Genomic DNA, 22,027 nt, shown 5'->3' with positions numbered 1-22,027 from the left:
ATGGAGAAAGAGCATGGTATATACAGCCCTTATTGTGAAGTTTCAAAAGAGTGAAAACTTTACTTAGGGCTTTTTTTATTTGGGTGAACAATGCAGACTGTCAGATCCAATATCTTGCACAAGTTTAACATCTAATCCATGGATTTGAGAGAACAATAAATTTACAGGGTCTTTTCAGGTCCTTCATAATCTACAGTTTAGTTCCAAATTCTTCTTCAACTACAATTTTAAGATCAGTTTCTCACCTCAGCTCCCATCTTCTCACCAGCCTGTCATCTTTTGTTAACAAAACCACATATAGTGGTGAATGACTTCATGCCAAGGTCTCTGTCAATGTTAAGTGCTAAGAATTTGTCACTAGCCTCCACTTTACCTTGCAGCATATAGGCAATCCAGTTGAAAAAGTCAGGTTGTATTTTTGACACTAGTACCTTGTGCTGGTGGCAGTGACACTATAGGCACCTTCACAAAGAGAGTTCAAAACGTGTTTTAGAGCAATGGTGTGAAACACCCAGCCCTTGATCAAGATCTGCCCCTCTATAGTCTTTTCAGACTCTGCAGAATGCAAGGGTTTATTAAACAAACAAGTATGTATGGTTGGGAAAAAGCCTTCCAAGTTTGAACTGAATATAACCAATACAGTGATGTATTCTCGAGTCTGCTGACAGCCAGAAATAACGGCACTGAGAGGTGTCAGCTGCTCCCATTCATCTCAGTGGCATGTTAATTCTAAAGCCTAATTATGACTGGAGCAGGGCAAATAATGGATTTTTCAGGTTGTTGGCAATTCCAAAAAAATTGAAAAAGGTTTTCTTTAGGGTTTAACTGAAAACATATATAATTTTCTTTTGGCAAATTGAAAAGCCAGAAAACTTTTTGTGTTGGATGGCTCTCTGTACCTCAAAACAGCACACTGGAACCCCCATATTCACCAGTGTTCTATAATTATGATAGGTTCCATACAGAGCATGCCATGTAAGGTGTCATGTGAAAATTCATGATCTACTGAAACTCATTGTTTTGCCCAATTATGAATATAGTTCATGTGTATGAAGTTGAGTTTTTGCTGTATGATTGTTACTGAAATATGCTGTAAGTTTGAGAATCTCTACTGCCAGGTGGGTGTTAACCGACCAATAATCAGCTCTATAGCTCAGTTGCACAAGTCCACCCAATGCGGATTTACTCAGTCACTGTGACTCAACAAAGCCCACCAGGCATGCGATCATGCTGACTAAACAAAGCTCACCAGGACATGTCTGGGTAAGTGTCTTTGAGACTCTTGGACTGAGAATATAAAATGAGGGACGGTGGCATCATGTCTTGGCCTTTCTCCTCCCCCACCTATGCTGGAAGCAACAGGAATGCTGAGAAGACAACTACTGTACCTGAGGAGACTGGTCCTGGTTTAAGAGGGAAATCTGTGTATTATGAACTGTAACATCCAGTGGGGTGAGAAAAATTGTTGATCTAAATACTGCCTAGTGTAATAAAGTTTAAGATAGTGGTTCTCAAACTTTTGTACTGGTGACCCCTTTCACATAGCAATCCTTTGAGTGCGATCCCCCCCTTATAAATTAAAAACACTTTTTTATATATTTAACATGATTATAAATGCTGGAGGCAAAGTGGGGTTTGGGGTGGAGGCTGACAGCTCGCGACCCCCCATGTAATAACCTTGCAACCCCCTGAAAGGTCCCGACCCCCAGTTTGAGAACCCTTGGTTTAAGATTTAGATTATGCATTTATCTTTTATTTTCTTTGGTAGCTATCTCTGATCTTTTTATGCCTACTACTTATAATCACTTAAAATCTATCTTTCTGTAGTTAATAAATCTGTTTTATACTTTACCTAAAACAGTGTATTTTGGTTAAAGTGCTTGGGTCAGGCTTGACAAAGCCCTGGCTGGGATGATTTAGTTGGGGATTGGTCCTGCTTTAAGCAGGGGGTTGGACTAGATGACCTCCTAAGATCCCTTCCAACCCTGATATTCTATGATTCTATGAAACTTCAGCTCAGTTTACAAAAGCTGGTACATGTCCTCTCTACATTGGGGGAGGGGCAAACTGGGATATAAACTTACACTGATCAGGCTTCTGACCAGGGCAAAATGGTACAGCTCTGGGGTGTAAGGCTGGAGAGTTAAGGGGTACAGCAGTACCCCATTTCCAGATTGCACCCCGGGGATCCCATCACAGTTGGGTCACATCAAATGTTTCATTCCACCTGACTCAGTTTTTTTTTGTTTAATCATAAATGACTATGAATTGCCACTGTGAATGATAATTGACAGTCTTGAGTCAGGGAAAGAGAGTGAGAATGATTCTATAGCCTCGCAGCTAGGACTCTCACCTAGGCTGTGAGGTCCCTGCTCCAATGTCTGTTTAATTAGTTATGCACAATGGAACAGCTTCAACAGGAGAGATTGGAAGAGCCATACCCAGAATATTCCATAGTCCTTCTCCTGAAATATGGGGGACCCATGTTCAAATACCTTTTCCACATCAGGTGGAGGGGAGAATCGAACTGGGGTCTTCTGTATCTCAGGTTATAAGGAGACTATCGCCTCCTCTGGCCATTTGTGACTCCAGCCTAAAAAATTATATGTTTTGGTAATATCAAAATCAAATGGTTCATTTTGACATTACCAAAACATTTCAATTTTTTGGCTTAGTCAAAACTATTCAGCAAACTCCACTTGAATTCGTGAATAGTTTCAGGTCAACCAAAACTGCATTTTTCAGCTAATAAGCCAAAAAATAAAAATGCCCAGCTCTATTTATTTCATTTTAAAAGACAGATTTTCAAAACAGTTGTTTAGATTGTACCCTCTTCTGGGAAGCACCTAGAAAAATCTAAGTGGGTTCTAGCACAATCTAAATAACAAATAGTAATAACTTTTGGTGTGCAGTTGTGTGCTTAATTCGCACAATTACTGCATACTAATCAGCATATACAAATCAGGTACACCTTTACCTCGATATAACGCTGTCCTCGGGAGCCAAAAAATCGTACCGCATTATAGGTGAAACCGTGTTATATTGAACTTGCTTTGATCCACTGGAGTGCGCAGCCCTCCCCCCCCCCCCGGAGCACTGCTTTACCGCATTATATCCAAATTCGTGTTATATCGGGTTGTGTTATATTGGGGTAGAGGTGTAATTACACGTATAAATGCCCAAATAAACACAGGGCACAAATAGTACTTGTTCTATAGTGCCAGACATCATTTTTATTCTTGAGTGAATTTGAATTCGAAAAGTTGAATTTAACAGTAGCTTGTGTAATTACTAGATAGGGGCCATATTCTCCTGTTGGAGTTTGTATAATCCCTTTCATTGTTATTAGATCATGGATCTACTGTGGATTAAGTGAAGTGTATAACCCTAGACCTGGCCATGGACTACAATTAGAAATGCAAATTAGACCTCTACAGAAATTAGCTTGACACACCTTTTTTATTTCACCAACTATGAAAGAAGCAATTAGTTTGGTCAAGCTGAATGAAATAGAATCCCCAAAATGAGCAGTAAAGAGGACCTTGAAATGTTTGATCTGGCCAATTCAGACACTTCTGCATTCAGTGTTTAGTCCAGGGCATGCTGCTTTACAGACACTTATATAATGAAGGGTGTTTGCTCTGATGCAAATAATACTGCATTACAATTGTAAATTCCATTAATGGTCATAAAGCAGGTCACAGAGCTCAGACAATGGAAAAATCGTGTAGTTCTGCACCCCTGAAAATGGATAAAATATAAATATAGGGATCTTTGGATTCCAGCAATAAAGTGCAAAATGGTTCATAAAGGTAAATGTAACATACCAATGACAGATGAAGCCACTGTGACCAATGCCTGTGAATTTCCTGCTATGCCTTTTTTGGTAGATAGTTATCTTAATCCATTTACTAGTCCCAAGGTGGAATTTTGCCCCCCTTTGTATACATGCCAACTGTCTCTCTGTAATAAGGAAAGTTCCTATTGTTTTAGCAATATATTTTCACTCTCTCTCCAGAATGCCCATTCTGTCCTACACATTTCCTTGAAGTTAAAAGATATCTATTTTTCTCCCCAAATATCATTGTTTAGAGTTGACTTAAGTTGGCTTATCAATTTTTGTCAAGAGGTTTTGAAGTTTAAATTATTTTGTAGCAATGCGTAAAAATAATAATATTTTTCATCAAAGATCTGAAAACCCTTCTTTGAAGATTAGTAAACTCTGACAGTAGCACTGAGAGGTAAGTACTTTCTGAATGACGAAACTGCATCACAGAATGGTAGAGCTGTTTGGAAATATTCTGAAAGAACACTTTTCCATTGGAAAATGCTGATTTGTCTAAAGAAAAACATGTATTGGAAATATTTTGATTTCAACTAAATTTTCATTTATAAATAATGGAAAGTTTTGATTTTCCATTTTGAAATGACTTTCCAATTTTTTATAATATAATATAAAATAAACAAAATTAAAATACGAAAAATGTTTTGATTTTCTCAAAATAAAACATTAAGATTGACCCAAAATGATTTGTTTTCCTGGAATATCATTTTGCAGGAAACTTCAATTTTTTGTTTTCATTCCATTTTGGAATGCAAATAAATAAATAAATAAATACCCAATTTGCATATGTAAACATGAAAGCTGCACACATACATTATGGGTGTTCAACTAGGTGCACACAAATGCATATCACATTGTCAAGATGTAACTAATAAGTAGAGCTGGGTAGGGTGCAGATTTTCTTTTTGCAGGAAATACTGCAATTTTTATTTATGTGGCTAGTGAGATGCTTAATTGGCCAGGTAAGTAGTCACAGACCTAATTTGTATGCACAGTTATGGTATTTGTATGCAGAAACTAGAAACACACACTCATCTTTGAAAATCTGTTCCTAAGTGAGTTGTCCCCAAGGCTGCACAGTTAGCCAATGGCAAAGCTATAAAAGAACTCGGAAGTCTGGATTCCCAGACCTCCTACTCAAACCATAAACCCACATTTCATAGTGGTACTGGGGAGGACCTACACTCACCTAACTTTGAGAATTCCACATTTCTCAGGCTTTCTTTGGGTTATAGAGCTAAAGAGGGAAAACTAAAGGTCTTGATATGTGTACAGAAATCATTTGGTTTTCTGGAGCCTCGTAAACATGATAAAGCATAGGAATGAACATCTATAGAACCATGATGTTGCTATGATAGACGTGTTGTTTATCTGTTCAGGACACCAAATAGATTAATGAACTTGTTCATGGTAACTTTGCACTCATTTGCTACTTAGAATGTTGGCTATGAGATTTGATCAGCTTGAAGTGGGCTGGAACTTCCTCTCTGCTGACCCAGGTTTGGAGGCAAACAAATTACTTGTGTTGCTTGTTCTTGAGCTGATACAGTCAGCTGTGTGAAGTAAAGGGTACGCAGTTGGAACTCCACTCTGGGATGATCTTCTCTGAGAACTCCAGCAGAGTCTTCTTGCACTCACTCCCTGCTTGCTTTTCTAGCATCTTCAGCAGCCAAAACTTGTTAGACCTATTGTGGTGGCAGTTAGTAAGGTGCTGATGATGGCCATGGTCTCTTTCACAAGCACAACTGTTTCCTTAGGGTAATGGCCTGTTCTCAGCAGAGGCCAAGGTAGGGGCAGGAAAACTTTTTGGCCTGAGGGCCACATCGCGTTTCCAAAATTGTATGGAGGGCTGGTTAGGGGAGGCTGTGCCTCCCCAAACAGCCAGGTGTGGCCTGGCCCCCGCCCCCATCCGACGACCCCCCCCTGCTTCTTGCCCCCTGATGGCCCCCCCGGGACTCCTGCCCCATCCAACCCTCCCTGACCTCCCCCCCCCGGACCCTCCGCCCCGACTGCCCCCCGCTGCCCCATCCAACCCCTCCTCTCATTCCTGACTGCACCCCCGGGACTCCTGCCCCCATTCAACCCCCCTGTTCCCCGCCCTCTGACCGCCCTGCCCCCTATCCATATGCTTGCCCCCTGACCACCACCCCGAACTCCCCTGCCCTCTATCCAAACCCCCCTGGTCCCTGCCCCCTTACCGCACTGCCTGGAGCACCGGTGGCTGGTGGCGCTACAGCTGCGCCGCCCAGAGCACCAGGACAGGCAGCCATGCCGCCTGGCTGGAGCCAGCCACGCCACCGCACAGCACAGAGCACCGGGTCGGGCAGCGCAGCTGCAGAGCCGTGGCCTGGCAAGAGCTCGCAGCCCGGCCGCCCAGAGCATTGCGCCGGCGGCGCAGTGAGCTGAGGCTGCAGGGGAGGGAGAACAGCGGGGGAGGGGCCAGGGGCTAGGCTCCTGGGCCAGGAGCTCAGGGGCCGGGCAGGAGGGTGCCATGGCCCGGATGTGGCCCGCGGGCCATAGTTTGCCCACCTCTGGGCCAAGGATTGAGCTGATATGAATATTGGATTTCAATTTACACTAGTCTAAATGTAGGTGAGGTGTGAGGAACATTGGTGAAATGCTGTGTGTGACATAGTCTGTCATCAGCTTGTTCTGTGGATAAACAGAGAACTTCAGTGCCCTATCTGTGTCACTGACACACCACACAAGCACTATATTAAAATAAGTATGGTAAACAAATTGTGCATGTGATACATGGAAAGACAACGCAGCCTAAAAAAAATCAACCCCCAAATAGGACAAATATCTGTGTTTTAGAATGAGACAAATGCTTGTTACATTTTTTCAGTGACTTTCCGTAGCTGTTTGTATTTTCCATGTGGCAATGGTAAAAAGCTGCTTGCTTCTAACACTGAACAAAGAGTAACATTAAAATAAAGAAAACAAACCCCCAAGACCTTGCTTTCCCTAGGAAGGGTGCACCAGTCTAGTGGCATAGCTGCCCTGGTGAACCCTCCCAGGGGAGATGCAGTTTGTAGATTATACCAGCTCCCCAAAGGAAATAAATGATACTAGCAAAAACTTTTTTTTGCCAGCATGAAAATGTCATAAGGAATCACACCCCTAACCACATTATACCAGCAAAAATTTCCAGTGTAGACCTGGCCTAAGACTAGTGTATCTGTGCTGCTCTGCTTCACTGCGGAGTTTCTGCCAGCCTTCCCCAGCCCTGTTCTGCCAGGCTTTCTGCTACAGATTTAAAGGGACTGTGTACACATCCTCACAGTATCCTCACATGAAGCTTTCCTCCACAGGGCGGACTTTTACAACTTGTTTTTCTCTTGAATAATTCAACCAATTGGTCCCTTAATAGGAAACATAAAAAGGTTAGTCCATGTTGCCCAGGATGCTTGCCTTGTTCTGTAGTAAGTAACTGAGAGGTCTGTAGCTATTAATTTATGGGCATAATGGACCTCAGTGAGACAGCAGACTCCTGGATTTACTAGGAGCCTTTTTGCATGACAGGAAGATTCCCTACTTCTGCCCCAAGGCAAAAAGAAAAGAACACAGAGCCCTATTCTGATCTCATTTAGATTGTTTTTCATACTGGGGAACTCCATGGACTTCACTGTACTTTGACTTACACTGGTGTGAGAAAGATCAGAATTGGGCCCAGGGATTTTAGAGCAGGAAAGCACCATTTTGTTTTCCTAATGGAATAGCACTAGAGAATCTAATCAAAAAAGTTCCTAGGTTTCTCTTTACAATTCACCAAGGCAATTGAATTATGATAAAATAAGTTAACAGATGCAACTACAATATTTTAAAAAACATGTTTCTTGTGAAAATATTAATGTCACGTAGGTTATTGATTTTCATAAATGCCAGGACGGTTTGTTGAATTTACAGCTGGGTGATTTTGAAGAGCAATAAATAACATCCCTGCTGAAAAATAAGTAGTACAAAAATGAAAAATAACAGTTGCAAATAAATTTTGTATAATAGTTAATGGTGCCCAGCACAGTTGAAGCACTGATTGCTTTACAAAATCTTCAGGCTTTTAAAAATCACAGCTGGCTGCAGGCAGAAATATGGAAGGTGGAGCTGATTACAACGCCTATAGTTAGGGTTTCCTAGCACTTTCTGTTATAAACCCATGTTTTCAGTTGCTTATAAGTTTGCCAAACTTCAACAATTTAGGCTGAAATTTCTCATGTCAGGTGTCTGCCTGAGGTTGAGGTTTCTGAGAAAGTTTCAGCAAAAATGGTTTGACTGTTCTCTAGACTGAGATGACAGAGAAAAATAGGTTGTTTTGCCAATGTTCATTTTTCCAAACGTTTATTTGAAGAGCTCTAGCTCCTCTATGCTTTGGAGCAAGAACTTGAAATTTGGCGGGATCAAAGAGATGTCTTTTGTGTGTGAATATCCACCCAGATTTGACTCCGTTATAATCATCTGGAAATTGCCACTTGCACATATTCATTAGCATTTGTCAGGGGCTGTCTGATATAATTTGTGGATGTGCTAATTGCACTGAGCATCGGAAGCCTTAATTCTGACATTGCCTAATTTCAGAGTCCGTGACTTTACAATCTTACACTCTTTTAGCATAGTTTTTTGTATGTAGTTTAATAAAAGGATGAGAGAGGTTGTATATTTATGTAAATAAAAACAGTTAAGAACATAAGAACGGCCATACTGGGTCAGACTAAAGGTCCATTTAGTCCAGTATCCTGTCTTCCGACAGTTGCTTATAGGAGCTGACAGTGCTAATTGTCTACATTTATAACATCCTCAAGGTCAGATGGTAGCAGTTCTAGTCCTTGTATGCAATGAGAATCCACAGAGAAGCAAAAAGGTGTCAATGGCATGTGTACAGTAGAGGTATAAACAGCATCAGCAGCTATTCAGAACCTTCAAAAGAATTGGTGATGCAATGGAAACGGCTTAGATTCATTTTCAAGGCCCAGTCCTGCTGCCGTTTAAGACAGTGTGAAACTTCCATAGATTTAAATGGGAGCACAGCCAGGCTCTGCATGTCTATTAATGAATGCAGAATTATGCTAGAACTCACGGAAATTTTAGAAAGTCTGTGTGACATCTCTCTGAATTCCAAATGAATGCATTACATCAATGAAATGCAAATGAATCTGTCATCTTAAAGATGTTATTTACTTCAGTAAATTCATTGGAGAAGCAGTAGTTCTAATGATGATTTTGACCCCAGTTCCGCAGCCTACTTCATAACCATGTGCGTAACTTTAAGCACAGGAGTAGTCCTGTTCACTTTAAAGTTAAGCATGTGCTGCCTTGGGACTATTCTAATTTTGGAAAAAATGAAAAATCTCAGTTGCCCCAGAAACCCTCGTATTCCTCACCAGAGAAAGCAGATGTAATCTCCTGCAAGCTTCTTCACTGCTGAGTCCTGCAACAAAGCCTTTCACTCCAGCAAAGAGAGAATTCTGCTGTGTTAGACCCCTCTTATCTTCTATATTATGTAAGGAAATCTCCCTAATTTGGTTGATGAAAGTTAATTGTTTATACATGAAATACAAGGTTGCTTAGTACTTGACCTAGGATCAGAGGGCTAGAGAAATCTACTTGCTTATTGCACTCCGCTGCTGGGCAATCTTGCATCCCTAACTGTGGACCTATTCTGTGCCTCCATCCTCTTTGACTAGAGCTGGTCAAAACATGGAATCTCCCTTCTGTGGGAAATGCTGACATTTTTGGGAAACAACTGATCTGAATTAGATTGAAAAGTCAAAATTTCCCATGAAAATAAAATTTCTGAAATATTTTGTTTCATGTGAATTAAAACTTTTCATTTAGATAAAATCAAAATATTTCATTTCAATTTTGACATTTGATATTTTATTTTTGTATGATTTGTTATATTTTTGTACTTTTTATTTTATTTAATTTTATAATATTTTTATTTTATATTTAAAAATAGATTTCAGTTATTTTAAAAATAGAATATAATAGAATAACAACCAATTTTATAAGTGGTCATTCCTAAGTGTTATTGTAATTGACAATTACTTTGTTAATTGGTTATTGGGAAGGCTACGATTTTGTCACAGAGGTCATGGAAGTCACGGAATCTGTGACTTCCAAAGACCTCTGTGATGTCAGCCCCTGTGGCTGGGAGCTGCAGGGTCCTGCTGCCTCTCACAGCACCAGGGAGCTGTGAGGTCCCCCTGCCACCTGAGGCAGGAGGGGTACGCTGCAGCTCCCAGCCTCTGCAGGGGACAGGGGGATCCCCGCAGCTCCCCGGCCACCACGGGAGGACAGGGGGACCCCCAGAGCTCCCCACTGCTGGGGGGGGGGGCAGGGGGACCCTGGAGCTCTGAGCCCCCATGGGTGGTGTGGGTGCCAGAGCTACCACCCACCTAGCAGCTGCCCAGTCCCTTCCCATTTTATCATGGTTATTTTTACTAAAATCAGGGCCAGGTCACGGGCTTCCATGAATTTTTCTTTGTTGCCCGTGACCTGTCCGTGACTTTTACTAAAAATATCCATGACAAAATCTTAGCCTTTATTATTGGTATTGTAGTTGGTAGTCTAAATGGCATTTAGTTAGTTGGAAGTTAGTTACTGATATTCTGACAGGCCACTGGTAATTGGTATTCTAACTGGTCATTGGTAATAACTGTTGAAATTGGTAATTGATATTCTAACTGGTAATTGGTTTGGTAATCTGTAATCTGTTTAGTAACTGGTATAATATAAAAATAAAAGTATCAAGATAAGATACAAATAAAATTTAAAATTAGGATATATATAAAAAAATAAGTCATTTTGAAACAACCTTATTGAAACACATTTTGATGTTGATGAGTCCACATTTTCTGGTGGAAGAATGTTTGATAGGAAATTGACTAGTTCACCTGTTGACAATAGTATGAACTGATTAGCCAGCTTAAGATACAACTTGCAAAAAAAAAAAAAAAAAAAAAAAAGGGCTATTTCAGATAGATTCCAAATACAGGCCTGATTCTTTAAAGCACTCAGAGCCTCCTGGAAAACATCAGAGGAGTTCAGTGCCTTTAAGAATCCAGGCCATTTTTCTGTTAAGAAAAATAAAATAATTTTGGTGAAAGTATCTTACAGTCTAGGGCTAAATTCAACCTTGGTGTAACTCTACTGAATTCAGCAGAGATTTACCTATTTAGATCAGGACTGACCATAGTCCTTAACGCACACTGGCAACTCTAAGAATGGATTATGCCTCTCTGAGGTACAATGCTGCCCTGAACTTCCTCTAAAGCAGTGCAACTCCTTGCTCCCCCAACATGAATCAGTGCGCAAATGGAACAATGTGGCCAAAGTGAATTGGGAAATAAGGGAAATTTTGCTATACGTGGTAGATATATCACTGGAAAGCAGTCCCTGTATTTAAGAAACGCAAATGTTTCCAAACACATAATCCATTCCTCATGAAAGACATGTGACTCCAGTATAGAATTTATAGGTCAACTGATTCTGTGGAAGATTAGCCTCAATATTCTGTAACAGAAGTCTCTAGTTACTTATGGCTCAGAATGTTTTTAATTCCTGATAAGGGATTACGTGAGGCACAATGCTACCACTACATAGTAAAATCTCCTCTCTTTGATTTGGCAGAATTAACCTTTGTAAGTAGAAAGACCTCTCACCCACTCCTGCTGAGAATAAGGTATGGAGTTGTATATTTTTGGACTTAGTGGTCTGAAATGCCAATTAATGACATCCTGATCTAAAATTCATTATGAGTTTCTTTGTCCTTCTCCTTTTTAAATCATTCTCTTACACTTGCACTGTGTGTGTCATGAGGATGATTTTGGGAAGTTTAGTCCACTCCAGTCAAAGTACAGTATGTAAGATGCTTAAAATGTATCCTGCCAAAGACAGTAGTGCTGGATCCAAATGTCTAAATCTGTCTAATTGAAGATCAGGATATTCCTTATTTTTCTGCAGTTTTAGCTATTTTCTTCAATTTAATGGACAGGCCCTGAGCAACGACTTGTTGCACATTACATCTCCTTTTGGCAGGAGATCTCTCATTTCCATTTAGAAGAGTTTTTATAGTGAAAAAACTTAAGTTACAAAATACACTGAAACTTGACTTACAGATTTACAAATAAAATTTTAAAAGGAAAATGCAATTAAAACAAGCCTAGTTTATTTTTCAGTCATTAGGTGGACTAGTAGTGGAAATATATTTTAACCTGTTTTAGTAAAACTAGTGTAGCTACTAGTAAAGAAAGCCTTGATTTTTAGTCAGTAAATGTATATTTTAGATGAATATTTTGAGGCTATGAAAAATTTTTAGGCTCCAAAAGTATCTTTTGGATTATATCTCCGTAAGTATTTATAACTGGCCCAGTTCTTTATGCTATAATATAAAAGAGTTATGAAGCATGTACTTACTGCACTATTCTTGGTGCTTGTGATGTGTTGCATATTATGAAATCCTTACAGTGAGAATAAACTATCCTATAGAGTAAAAATCTATATCAGAACAATCTCAAACAGTAGAAAGTGGTGTACCAAAAAGTTACAATGGTATTTTCTGTGTTATCAAATGAGCTTCATTATTGGCCTTTCTTTCAGTCAATAGTATTCTAAACTAAGCTAGTACTTGGGCTAGTTGTGGGAGTAAAGTTCTACCTAATGAGTGAAATCCTGGATTCATTGAAGTTAATGATAAAATTCTCTTTATTGACTTCAGTGGGGCCAGGTTTTCACCCAGCGTAAGGGTATCATATTTACATGTAATGTGTAGTACTTTTAATTGAGTGATAAGGTCTGACATACTGGTCCTTCATCAGTCTACTAAAGACCTGAGGTAAAGCCAAGAGTACTTAAAACTCGTCCTTATTGGACATAAAGGACCAGTGTGGAGGGCCATATCCCTATTACAATTATTAAATAAATCTTAACATACTTTAAAAACATACCCTTCAAAAAGGTATGATTTTTCTTTCCCTTGAATTCTGGGATACAATCTGTGGTGATACTGACATCAAGGGCAAGCCAGCCAGCCACTGGTATCTCAGCCTTGCCTTTCTGGATTCCCCTCTCCTAACCCTCGCACGGCAGGCTCTTTAAACTAATGTTATTACTGTTCTTCTTGAGGTTTGCTCCATATGGAGATTGTAATATTGCACCATTAGGGTCATGCTTAAGCACATAGCATATTGCCAGCTCTCAGATGACCTGCATTAGTCAGATCAGGCCAGCATTTCAAAACAAATATCCTCTGGCTTGTGAAAAAAAATGGAGGGATGGTTTCAGAGCCAGTATATGGGTGTATTTTGTTAATTACTTTTAGACAATGGCCTGTGGTATTGGGAGCAGGCATGTTGCTCCCTCCAGAAGTATTTGAGCTTATTCTGGCCATGGTTGTGTTCCTTGCCTGTGGAACACTCAGAGCAGAAACTAGAGTGTGGATCAGAAAGATCCCTCAATGGCAAGGGTGCCCTCAGTGTTACTGGAGCAGGATGAACAGAGAACACAGAGGAGGAGGAGAAGATATAAAGGAGAAGGGGAGACCGAGAAAGGGAAGAGGGAATCTGGAGATGAAAGGAAAACAAGATAAGAAAGGATGGGCCATGAAGTGGTAACGAGGAGACAGAAATAATGTGAAGAAAATCTACCGCCTATTTTCTTGGTGCTTGTGAAAGTTCATTTTCTGGCATTTCAGTGTCCCAGTTAGAATCTATGCTAATAATTCCAGCAGTGGGAATATGTAACACATTGTGTGTAAATTCTTTCTGCATATTAACTAACCTAGGTTCAGTGGATTGCCAAATCCCAATATGTCATATGCTTGGTTCCTTTCTTTCCTCCTCCATTTTTGTTTTCATTTCATTATAGAAACATTCAACACAAAGCATGGCTGTTTCCTGCCACCTGGCCAATATTTTCAGGTTACAAAGTTTAACCCAAGCAAAGGGTCGTTTTTTAACTCTTTTTAGAAACAAAAGGAGAGGCATTCCTGAGAAGTATAAATGCACGTCACACTCACTAGTGTATCTCCCAGGTGCAGTTGAAGGAAAAAGACCTCTAAATCCAAGTAATCAGATTAGTGGATCACAGATACAGGTTAGAATGAAAATCCAATTAGTCAGTGATGTTCTGCAGTCAACAGTCTCTGTGTTAATGTGGCTTCAGCTTTATAAATGATAGTTAACTAGATGTCATCTGTTTGAGTGCTAATCTAGGCAGTTTTATGCATACAGAACACTGAATTCAGGTGTGAGCAAGTAAAGGTAGGTCCTGAATTTCAGTGCACAACAGCCATATTGTTAGATTGGGTATACTTTCAAAGGTTGTCATTAAGCAGCTAGAAATGGACCCAGATCATAATGTTTGAATCTAAGGTCTTCATTCATCCGATCAAATGTAGGTGCGGCTATGAGTTTAATCTGCAGATCCAAATTTTGGGGCTGTTCTAATTTAGGGCATGTCTACATGAGGAAGTTATGCTGGATAGGTAGAATGTGAATTTAATGTGCTATAGCTATTTCAAAATAGATCCCCATGTGGGCACATTCTGCAATAGCTATTCTGGTCAATTTCCCTGTACAGACAAGCCCTTAGAGTTTTGGTTCAGGCCTATCTTTAGGAGGAAATAATCAAGTAGGATCTTCTGCACAGTATGTCTCCTTTTGCCATGTTACTTTTGTTGTCGTCTTTGAGGGGAAAAGACAAATATTTATATGTTTTTGCTTTTAAGATATCCAAATATGAAGAATATTACTTTTTATTTTTTTGTTGGGCAGAGACTTTGAATAAAACTTGAAGCAACTGCCTGGATTTTTGCTTCAAAGCTGAGATATTAACTCCTGAGTAGTAGGGATTGTAATGGAGAGGCTAGCACCCGACTAATATACAGGGACAAAGCCTTTGGAAAATGGCAGTTGGATTCCTAAGTCACTTTAGAAAAAAATTGTGGACAAGGAGGATCCAGTGGATATACTGTACTTAGATTTTCAGAAAGCCTTTGATAAGGTCCCTCACCAAAGGCTCTTAAGCATAGTAAGCTGTCATGGGATAAGAGGGAAGGTCCTCTCATGGATCGGTAACTGATTAAAAGATAGGAAACAAAGGGTAGGAATATATGTTCACTTTTCAGAACAGGGAGAGGTAAATAGTGGTGTCCCCCAGGGGTCTGTACTGGGATCAGTACTATTCAACATATTCATAAATGATCTGGACAAAGGGGTAAACAGTGAGGTGGCAACATTTGCAGATGATACAAAACTACTCAAGATAGTTAAGTCCCACGCAGACTGCAAAGAGCTACAAAAGGATCTCTCAAAACTGGGTGACTGGGCAACAAAATGGCAGATGAAATTCCATGTTGATAAATGCGAAGTAATGCACATTAGAAAACATAACCCAACCTATACATATAAAATGATGGGGTCTAAATTAGCTGTTACCACTCAAGAAAGAGATCTTGGAGTCATTGTGGATAGTTCTCTGAAAACATCCACTCAATGTGCAGCGGCAATCAAAAAAGCTAACAGACTGTTGGGAATCATTAAGAAAGGGATAGATAATAAGACAGAAAATACCATATTGCCTCTATATAAATCCATGGTATGCCCACATCTTGAATCCCGAATGCAGATGTGGTCGCCCCATCTCAAAAAAGATGTATTGGAATTGGAAAAGGTTCAGAAAAGGCAACAAAAATTATTAGGGGTATGGAACGGCTGCCATATGAGGAGAGATTAATAAGACTGGGACTTTTCAGCATGGAAAAGAGATGACTAAGGTGGGATATGATAGAGGTCTATAAAATCATGCCTGGTGAGGAGAAAGTAAAGAAGGAAGTGTTATTTAGTTCTTCTCATAACACAAGAACAAGGGGTCACCAAATGAAATTAATATGCAGCAGTTTAAAACAAACAAAAGGAAGTATTTTTTCGCACAGTCAGTCTGTGGGACTCTTTGCCAGAGGCTGTTGTGAAGGCCAAGACTATAACAGGGTTCAAAAAAGAACTAGATAAATTCACGGAGGATAGGTCCATTAATGGCTATTAGCCAGGATGGGCAGGGATGGTGTCCCTAGCCTCTGTTTGCCAGAAGCTGGGAATGGGCAACAGGGAATGGATCACTTGATGATTACCTGTTCTGTCCATTCCCTCTGGGGCACCTGGCATTGGTCACTGTCGGAAGACAGGATGCTGAGCTAGATGGACCTTTGATCTGACCCAGTAGGACCGTTCTTATGTTCTTGGAGTGAATCAAGAATAGAGCCATTTTTAAATGGATCAGTGTAGCCTCATCACCACTACTCACGTAGTAGAAAAAGGCTGCAACCTCCAGTGCAGTCTGTAGGTTGTGGTAATGGCTGTGGTGTGCTGATATAACTGCCTGCCTCCTGCATTTCACTCACTAACAGCCATCCTTGTCACCTCTGCATAGGTGAAGTATATTTTACGTAGAGTAAATAACTGTGAAGTGTCACCATTTAGTAATATTTTCTTTCTTCCTTCAGGTTACAAGACCCTTTTGAAAGGAATTTCAGGGAAGTTCAGCAGTGGAGAACTTGTTGCAATTATGGGTCCTTCTGGGGCTGGGAAATCAACACTCATGAATATCCTGGCAGGGTACAGGTCAGTATAAAGGACCACGCTGATAATTTAGTCTGACCTCCATTGAAAAAGCAAAAGGACTCTGTTGTGGTCCCTTGCTCTCGAGTGGGGAGGGAGGCCACTCTGCCTCACTCCAGGCACACAGTAACCAATAGTCTGGGGGGACATTCTGACCGTCTGGGCGCGGCAAGAGCACAAGCCATCTTCAGCTACAGCCTGCAGGCTGGAGCAGACAGCAAACACAGTCTGGGGCCAAACACTGGCTGGGGCTAGTCAAAGCCTGGCATTGGGCCTTCCAGCCAAGGGGAAGTAGGCTGCCACCCCAGGGGTGGGGTTGGCAGCAGGGGGTAGGAGGACCTGGGCCCACCTTCCTCCACTGGATCGCAGCCCAGGGCCCCCTCACAGGGCCCCCCTTCCGCCACTGGGTCAGCGGGGATCCCACCGAAACACGGTGACTCATTCTCCAGCAGTGTAACCGGACTAAAGTCTGTTTTCCCGGGACTACTTCCTACCACAGTCTGGGTGTAGGGCTCCGTAGTCCAAAGGTCCTCTGTTTCTTCGGGGTACTTGGCAGCCAGCTGTCCCCACAGCTTCTCAGCGCATTCGTCTGGTGGCAGTCCTGGCAGCTACTTGAGTTACTCATATATCTCCTCTGACCGCAGGGGGCAGCTCTGCTTGGGGGCAAGTCTGGAGTCCTGTAGAACTCTCAGCTCCCTAAAAAAGATGTCTGCTTCCTCCGGTGGTCCAGCCACAACTGAGCTCCAGGGCTCTCCTTTTATACTTCCTGTCCCACCTCTGGACTTCTGAGGGCGGGGTGGATTCAGCTCCACCCACTTGGGGGAGTGTAGTGGTCCTTTGCTCTCTAGTTTGGATGGAGGCCACTCCACCTCTCTACAGACTCACCCAATATTTGTAGAAAATAAGTGCTTCACAAATATTGAATTATACTATCCCCATTGCCATGTTCCTATGTTCCATGCAGAAGACATTTCTGAGTTATTTTTTTAAATGCAAAAATGCAAGACTAATATATATTTATTAAAATTCCAAAAATAAAAAATGGCTGCTCACCATCCATCTGATGAATATGGCCCAAGATTTTATCTGTGGAGTATTTTAAATTAGGTTTTATCGACACTTAAGAATATGTTTCCATCAAAATTTTCAGGATGTAAGAATAATTCTTGATTAAACTGCAATATGTGAAACAACTGGGTGGTTTTCCCTCCCCTCCCCCCATAAGCTGTTGCTTTCTGCAGCTGCTGCCACCAGATCACAAAAAGGAGGGGCAGAGACACCTCACAAACAGCCTTTTAAGAAATGACTCCGCATTTCTGCAAGCATCCAGGTGGGCAGCACACTTTTTGCACAAGCTTGAATTAATTTTTTTGCCAAGATGTGACATTTCTTCTGAAACAATAAACACACACACTTGACATGTGCACTCGCTCTACTGTCTGTTTTGGTCCTAAGAAATCACCTAAAAAGTGGCTAAAATTGCCCAATGGGCCCACTCTCTGAGCTGTGTAGTAAAGATTGTAAAGGTAACTCTCATGCTAACTCACGTGTTTGTTTCATTTCAGAGAGACAGGGATGAAAGGAGCGATCTTCATTAACGGGCAGCCTCGTGACCTGCGCTCTTTTCGCAAAGTGTCCTGTTACATCATGCAAGATGACATGCTGCTCCCTCATCTTTCTGTCCAAGAAGCTATGATGGTGAACTTTCTTTCTGGTTCTGATTGGTTTGGGGTGTGGGACTAGAGAGAGGCACCCTCCATGCAGGAGAACACTTTTTTATTCCTTGCTGTGGTTCTAGGTGTTAGACTGGACTTCACTTGAGTCTTCCTGGTTTTGCTGCTGTTTTAAGATCACAGTTAGGGTTCAGAAGAAAATTTGTGATTCATTTCCCCCTCAGGGAAATAAAATACCATGAAAGGTTAGTGTCTGGATAATAACGGCAACAATAGGCTGGTACCAGAGAAGGGCAACTACCAGTATCCTGTCACTTGTTCCGTATTCCAGTAGCTGCCAACTACTGGAGTCTGAAATGCTGGTCATGGCCAGCGTTGCCAGACTGAGTGAGTCTGTGAGAGCCCTGTGTGAATCTCTTTCCTGGGAACACTGGCAGGTGACCTGTTAAATCTCCCTGTCAGCTTTCCATGTCCTAACCAGGTGATTCCATGCTGGCATGATGCTGCTGTATGCCAGGACTCCTGGCTGTCACTACTCTTTTGTCCCTGTCTTAGGTCCAGGAGCCCTCAGATACAGCCTCTTTCCTTCTGTCTTTACCTGGACTCCCTGTGAAGAAGCCCAGGCCTTAAAGTAGATATAAATCTCTTCCTCTTCACTCTTGACATAGTGCCCATAGTGCTGAGAGCCAGCTTGAGTGTTCAGTCTGGAACCTTCTGCTGTTCAGTTTGATGAGAAAATCAGCCCAATAGTTTTGTTGTACCTGCCGAACCTTCAATATATAAAGTCAGTAGTTCATGGCTATTATCATTTGGTAAGGGGAAAGGGGCTTTCATCAATTCTCTGTGGCCACAAGGGACCGTTATGATCACCTAGTCTGGCCTATGCCTTATCTGTTAAGTTTCCAGAGTTGTAATTTTTCTAATACTGATTTCTGGAAGGGATTGTCTCTGTCAGAAAGCTTTCCTGGTTCATTTAGTTGAAGTCAAAGTCAAAGACCAATAGGGTAATGTTTTTCAAAGTGGCTGACTAAACTACAGCTGAAAAAAGAGAGCCTCTTTTGGTAAGTTGGGCCCAGATGATATACTTTGTCTAAATTAACCACTCAAAGTGCTGACAAAAAATTAATTACTTAACATTTAATTGCTTCTTATAAAGGTAGAGCAGAATTTTTTAGTTACCTCTTAGGACAGCAGATGGCGTCTTATACAGGATTATTTATCTCTCTACTTATTTTCTACATCACTGTAGTATCTGAGCACTTACCAAACACTAATGAATTTATCTTTATAACACTTCTGTGAGATAGGGAAGTATTGCTATCATCACTTTACAGATGGGGAGCTAAAGCAGAGAGACTGTGACTTATCCAGCATCACACAGGAAGGGTGTGGCAGAGCTAGGAATTGAACTTCCTGCATCCCACTCCGCTTCCTTGTCCACTGGACTATCCTTTCTGATATGATAAAGCATCTCTATTAAGCACTTAAGGTGCCTTGAGTGGTCCCTTAAGAAAGCATGCATATGCCTACACTATACTCATGATTAGAACTTCATAGCTAATACTGCTCTTCTTAAGCTTCTGTTTTCTAATTTCTGCCTCATTTTAGAACAAATTGTCCAAAACCTAACCCCTGGTGCAGACAGCGCTATGTCAGCGGGAGAGCTTCTCCTGTCGACATAGCTGCTGCCTCTCACGGAGGTGGATTAACTACACCAATAGGAGTAGCTCTTCTGTCAGTGCTTCAGCAGCACAGCTGCGTTGGTGTATTTGCGCCGATGCAGCATTTTAAGTGCAGACCTGCCCTTAGACTTACAGTGGATATTCCAAAGATGTCATGTTGTTGACCAGTTCCAATTTAACTTGCAACATATTGTGTGCTTATATAATAGGTGTCTGCTCATCTGAAACTTCAAGAGAAGGATGAAGGCAGAAAGGAGATGGTATGTATATTGCTCTTCAAACTGAGGTATTCCTTTGGGTATAAATGCTGCATAGTGAAGATGTCAGAGTGAAATTTATATAGCTTGAGTTTGTATCTAAAATTGAATTGCAATTCATGTGCAAGAATGGGGTAAATTATAACATAACAAAGTTGACAGCTGTTATTCTGTGGGAGGGATAGTAAAACCCTACAAATGACAGTAAGTTTGATTAGGTAAACATGAAAGATTTATTCAAATATATTGCAGTTTTTGTGGGACCTTTTTAGTTGCACTTTGTGACTCAAATGTTTGGACCTGCATGCCTCAGGGCACACACACCCTTGCACATGCCCATATTAATCCCCAGTGCCTGGCTACGAGTACGATTCCGTTGCTGTGTGCGCGCACCTAGGAATACACAAACATAGTCAATAGCTCTTACAACTGCTGCAGAAATTTGCAAGCATAAGTCAGGTACTGGACACATAAGGGCAGAGTCTTTGGGTACATCTTGCCAGGCAGAAAGGGTATGTTTTTCAATCATGTTAGTTCAGTTGAGTTAACACAATTAAAAAGCTCCATGAAGGTGCAGGCTAACACATCTCAAACTGTGTTAGCTTGCCGCTGCGTGGTCTAGTGGGGAGACTAAGCTTAAAATACAGCCAGCCGATATGGCTTCCAACATGTTAGCCTGCATCTTAATGGGACTTCTTGTTAGGCTAACTCAGTTGAAGTAACAGAATTGGAAAATGCAGCCTTTTTGTCTGGCAAGCCAGGGCCTTTGAAAATGTGGGCCTGCGTGCCAGTGTTCCTAGGCAGACTTGCAGCTCAGGTGCTCATCGCTGTGTGGGTGGGGTTACAGGAGCATTCCCATGAATGTGGTAAAAGACCTATTCATTGTGTGTAGATGTTTTAAAACAGAAAGTGATTGGGGAGGGGAGGATGACAACTGAAGCTAAAAATAAAGAAATCACAGCCCTGGTGAAAGCAGAAACAGTTCAGGTTGTTGAGAGATTCACAAGAAGCAAAATATTAGGTCAGGGTTTTTTTGCTAAAATAAGATTTTTTTGTTAGGTGGGGTAATTTTTGCATGCTTAAAGCTATGTTTTTGTCCAGCATAAAATGACACTAACAAGCAAAAGACACGTCTCTATGTGTCTTAATATAGGAAGCCTTTAGTGTGATTGTGGGCAATGCTGGGGCTAATGGGACTTGTATAACAATGTGTTCCTGTAGTTAAAGCAGTGACTACATGTCAAGAGAACTGGGTTCTATTCCTGGCTCTGTTACTGACTTGCTCTATTACTTTGAACAAGTCTGTGACTCAGTTATCCCAGCTTTAAGATGAGGATGGTAATACTTCCCTCCTTGTAAAAGGCTCCGAGGTCTTCATTCAAGAGGAACTATAGAAGTCTAAACTATTATTATTTTAATAATTCAGGGTTGTATAAGTGACATCATGGGATAAATCCTGCAGTGCTTATGTAACCCACACACCTCCTGGGTGTGGTGCTCTGTCCCCAGACTACTTAGAGATTAGTGAGTCTGCTACAGCCCTTAACTAAGGCTATGTGGCTTTTAGCTCATGCAGTAGAGGCTTATACATTTAGCTCCAGAGGTCCCAGGTTCGATCCTGTCTGCCAATGACCAGGGTCTGTTGGTGTTATACGTGGGGGCTCGTCCGGGATATCAGCTGGGAAGTCTCTAAAGCTCAGGATGTGCGTCCTCAGCTAAGTAAAGTATGTAACCCACACACCTCCTGGGTGTGGTGCTCTGTCCCCTCTAGTGGCACTGAGACCACTTAGAGATTAATGAGTCTGCTACAGCCTTAGCTAAGGGCCATGTGGCTTTTAGCTCATGAAGTAGAGGCTCATGCACTAAGCTTCAGAGAACCCAGGTTTGATCCCACCCGCCGACGACTGGGGTCTGTTGGTGTTACGCTTACTCAAGCAAAACTCTTGTTGAAGTCGAT

At 41.4% G+C, this 22,027-nt stretch overlaps 1 protein-coding gene across 2 annotated transcripts in view; it reads left to right on the top strand.

Annotated features, from left to right (window-relative positions):
* Positions 1-22,027, top strand: part of LOC112111329 (ATP-binding cassette sub-family G member 1) — a 77,426-nt gene that overhangs the window by 40,434 nt on the left and 14,965 nt on the right. For both annotated transcript variants that reach the window (XM_024206710.1, XM_024206709.1), the window contains exons 3-5: positions 16,344-16,461; positions 18,024-18,156; positions 20,023-20,073. In XM_024206710.1, coding sequence (XP_024062478.1) covers positions 16,344-16,461; positions 18,024-18,156; positions 20,023-20,073 — 302 coding nt within the window. The remainder of the gene's footprint in view (positions 1-16,343; positions 16,462-18,023; positions 18,157-20,022; positions 20,074-22,027) is intronic.

The sequence above is a fragment of the Terrapene carolina genome, unplaced genomic scaffold (assembly GCF_002925995.2).
Source record: "Terrapene carolina triunguis isolate 2854851 unplaced genomic scaffold, T_m_triunguis-2.0 Scaffold31, whole genome shotgun sequence".
NCBI lineage: Eukaryota > Metazoa > Chordata > Testudines > Emydidae > Terrapene > Terrapene triunguis.
The sequence above is the reverse complement of the archived record's forward strand: the minus strand, read 5'-3'. Positions and strand labels throughout refer to the sequence as shown.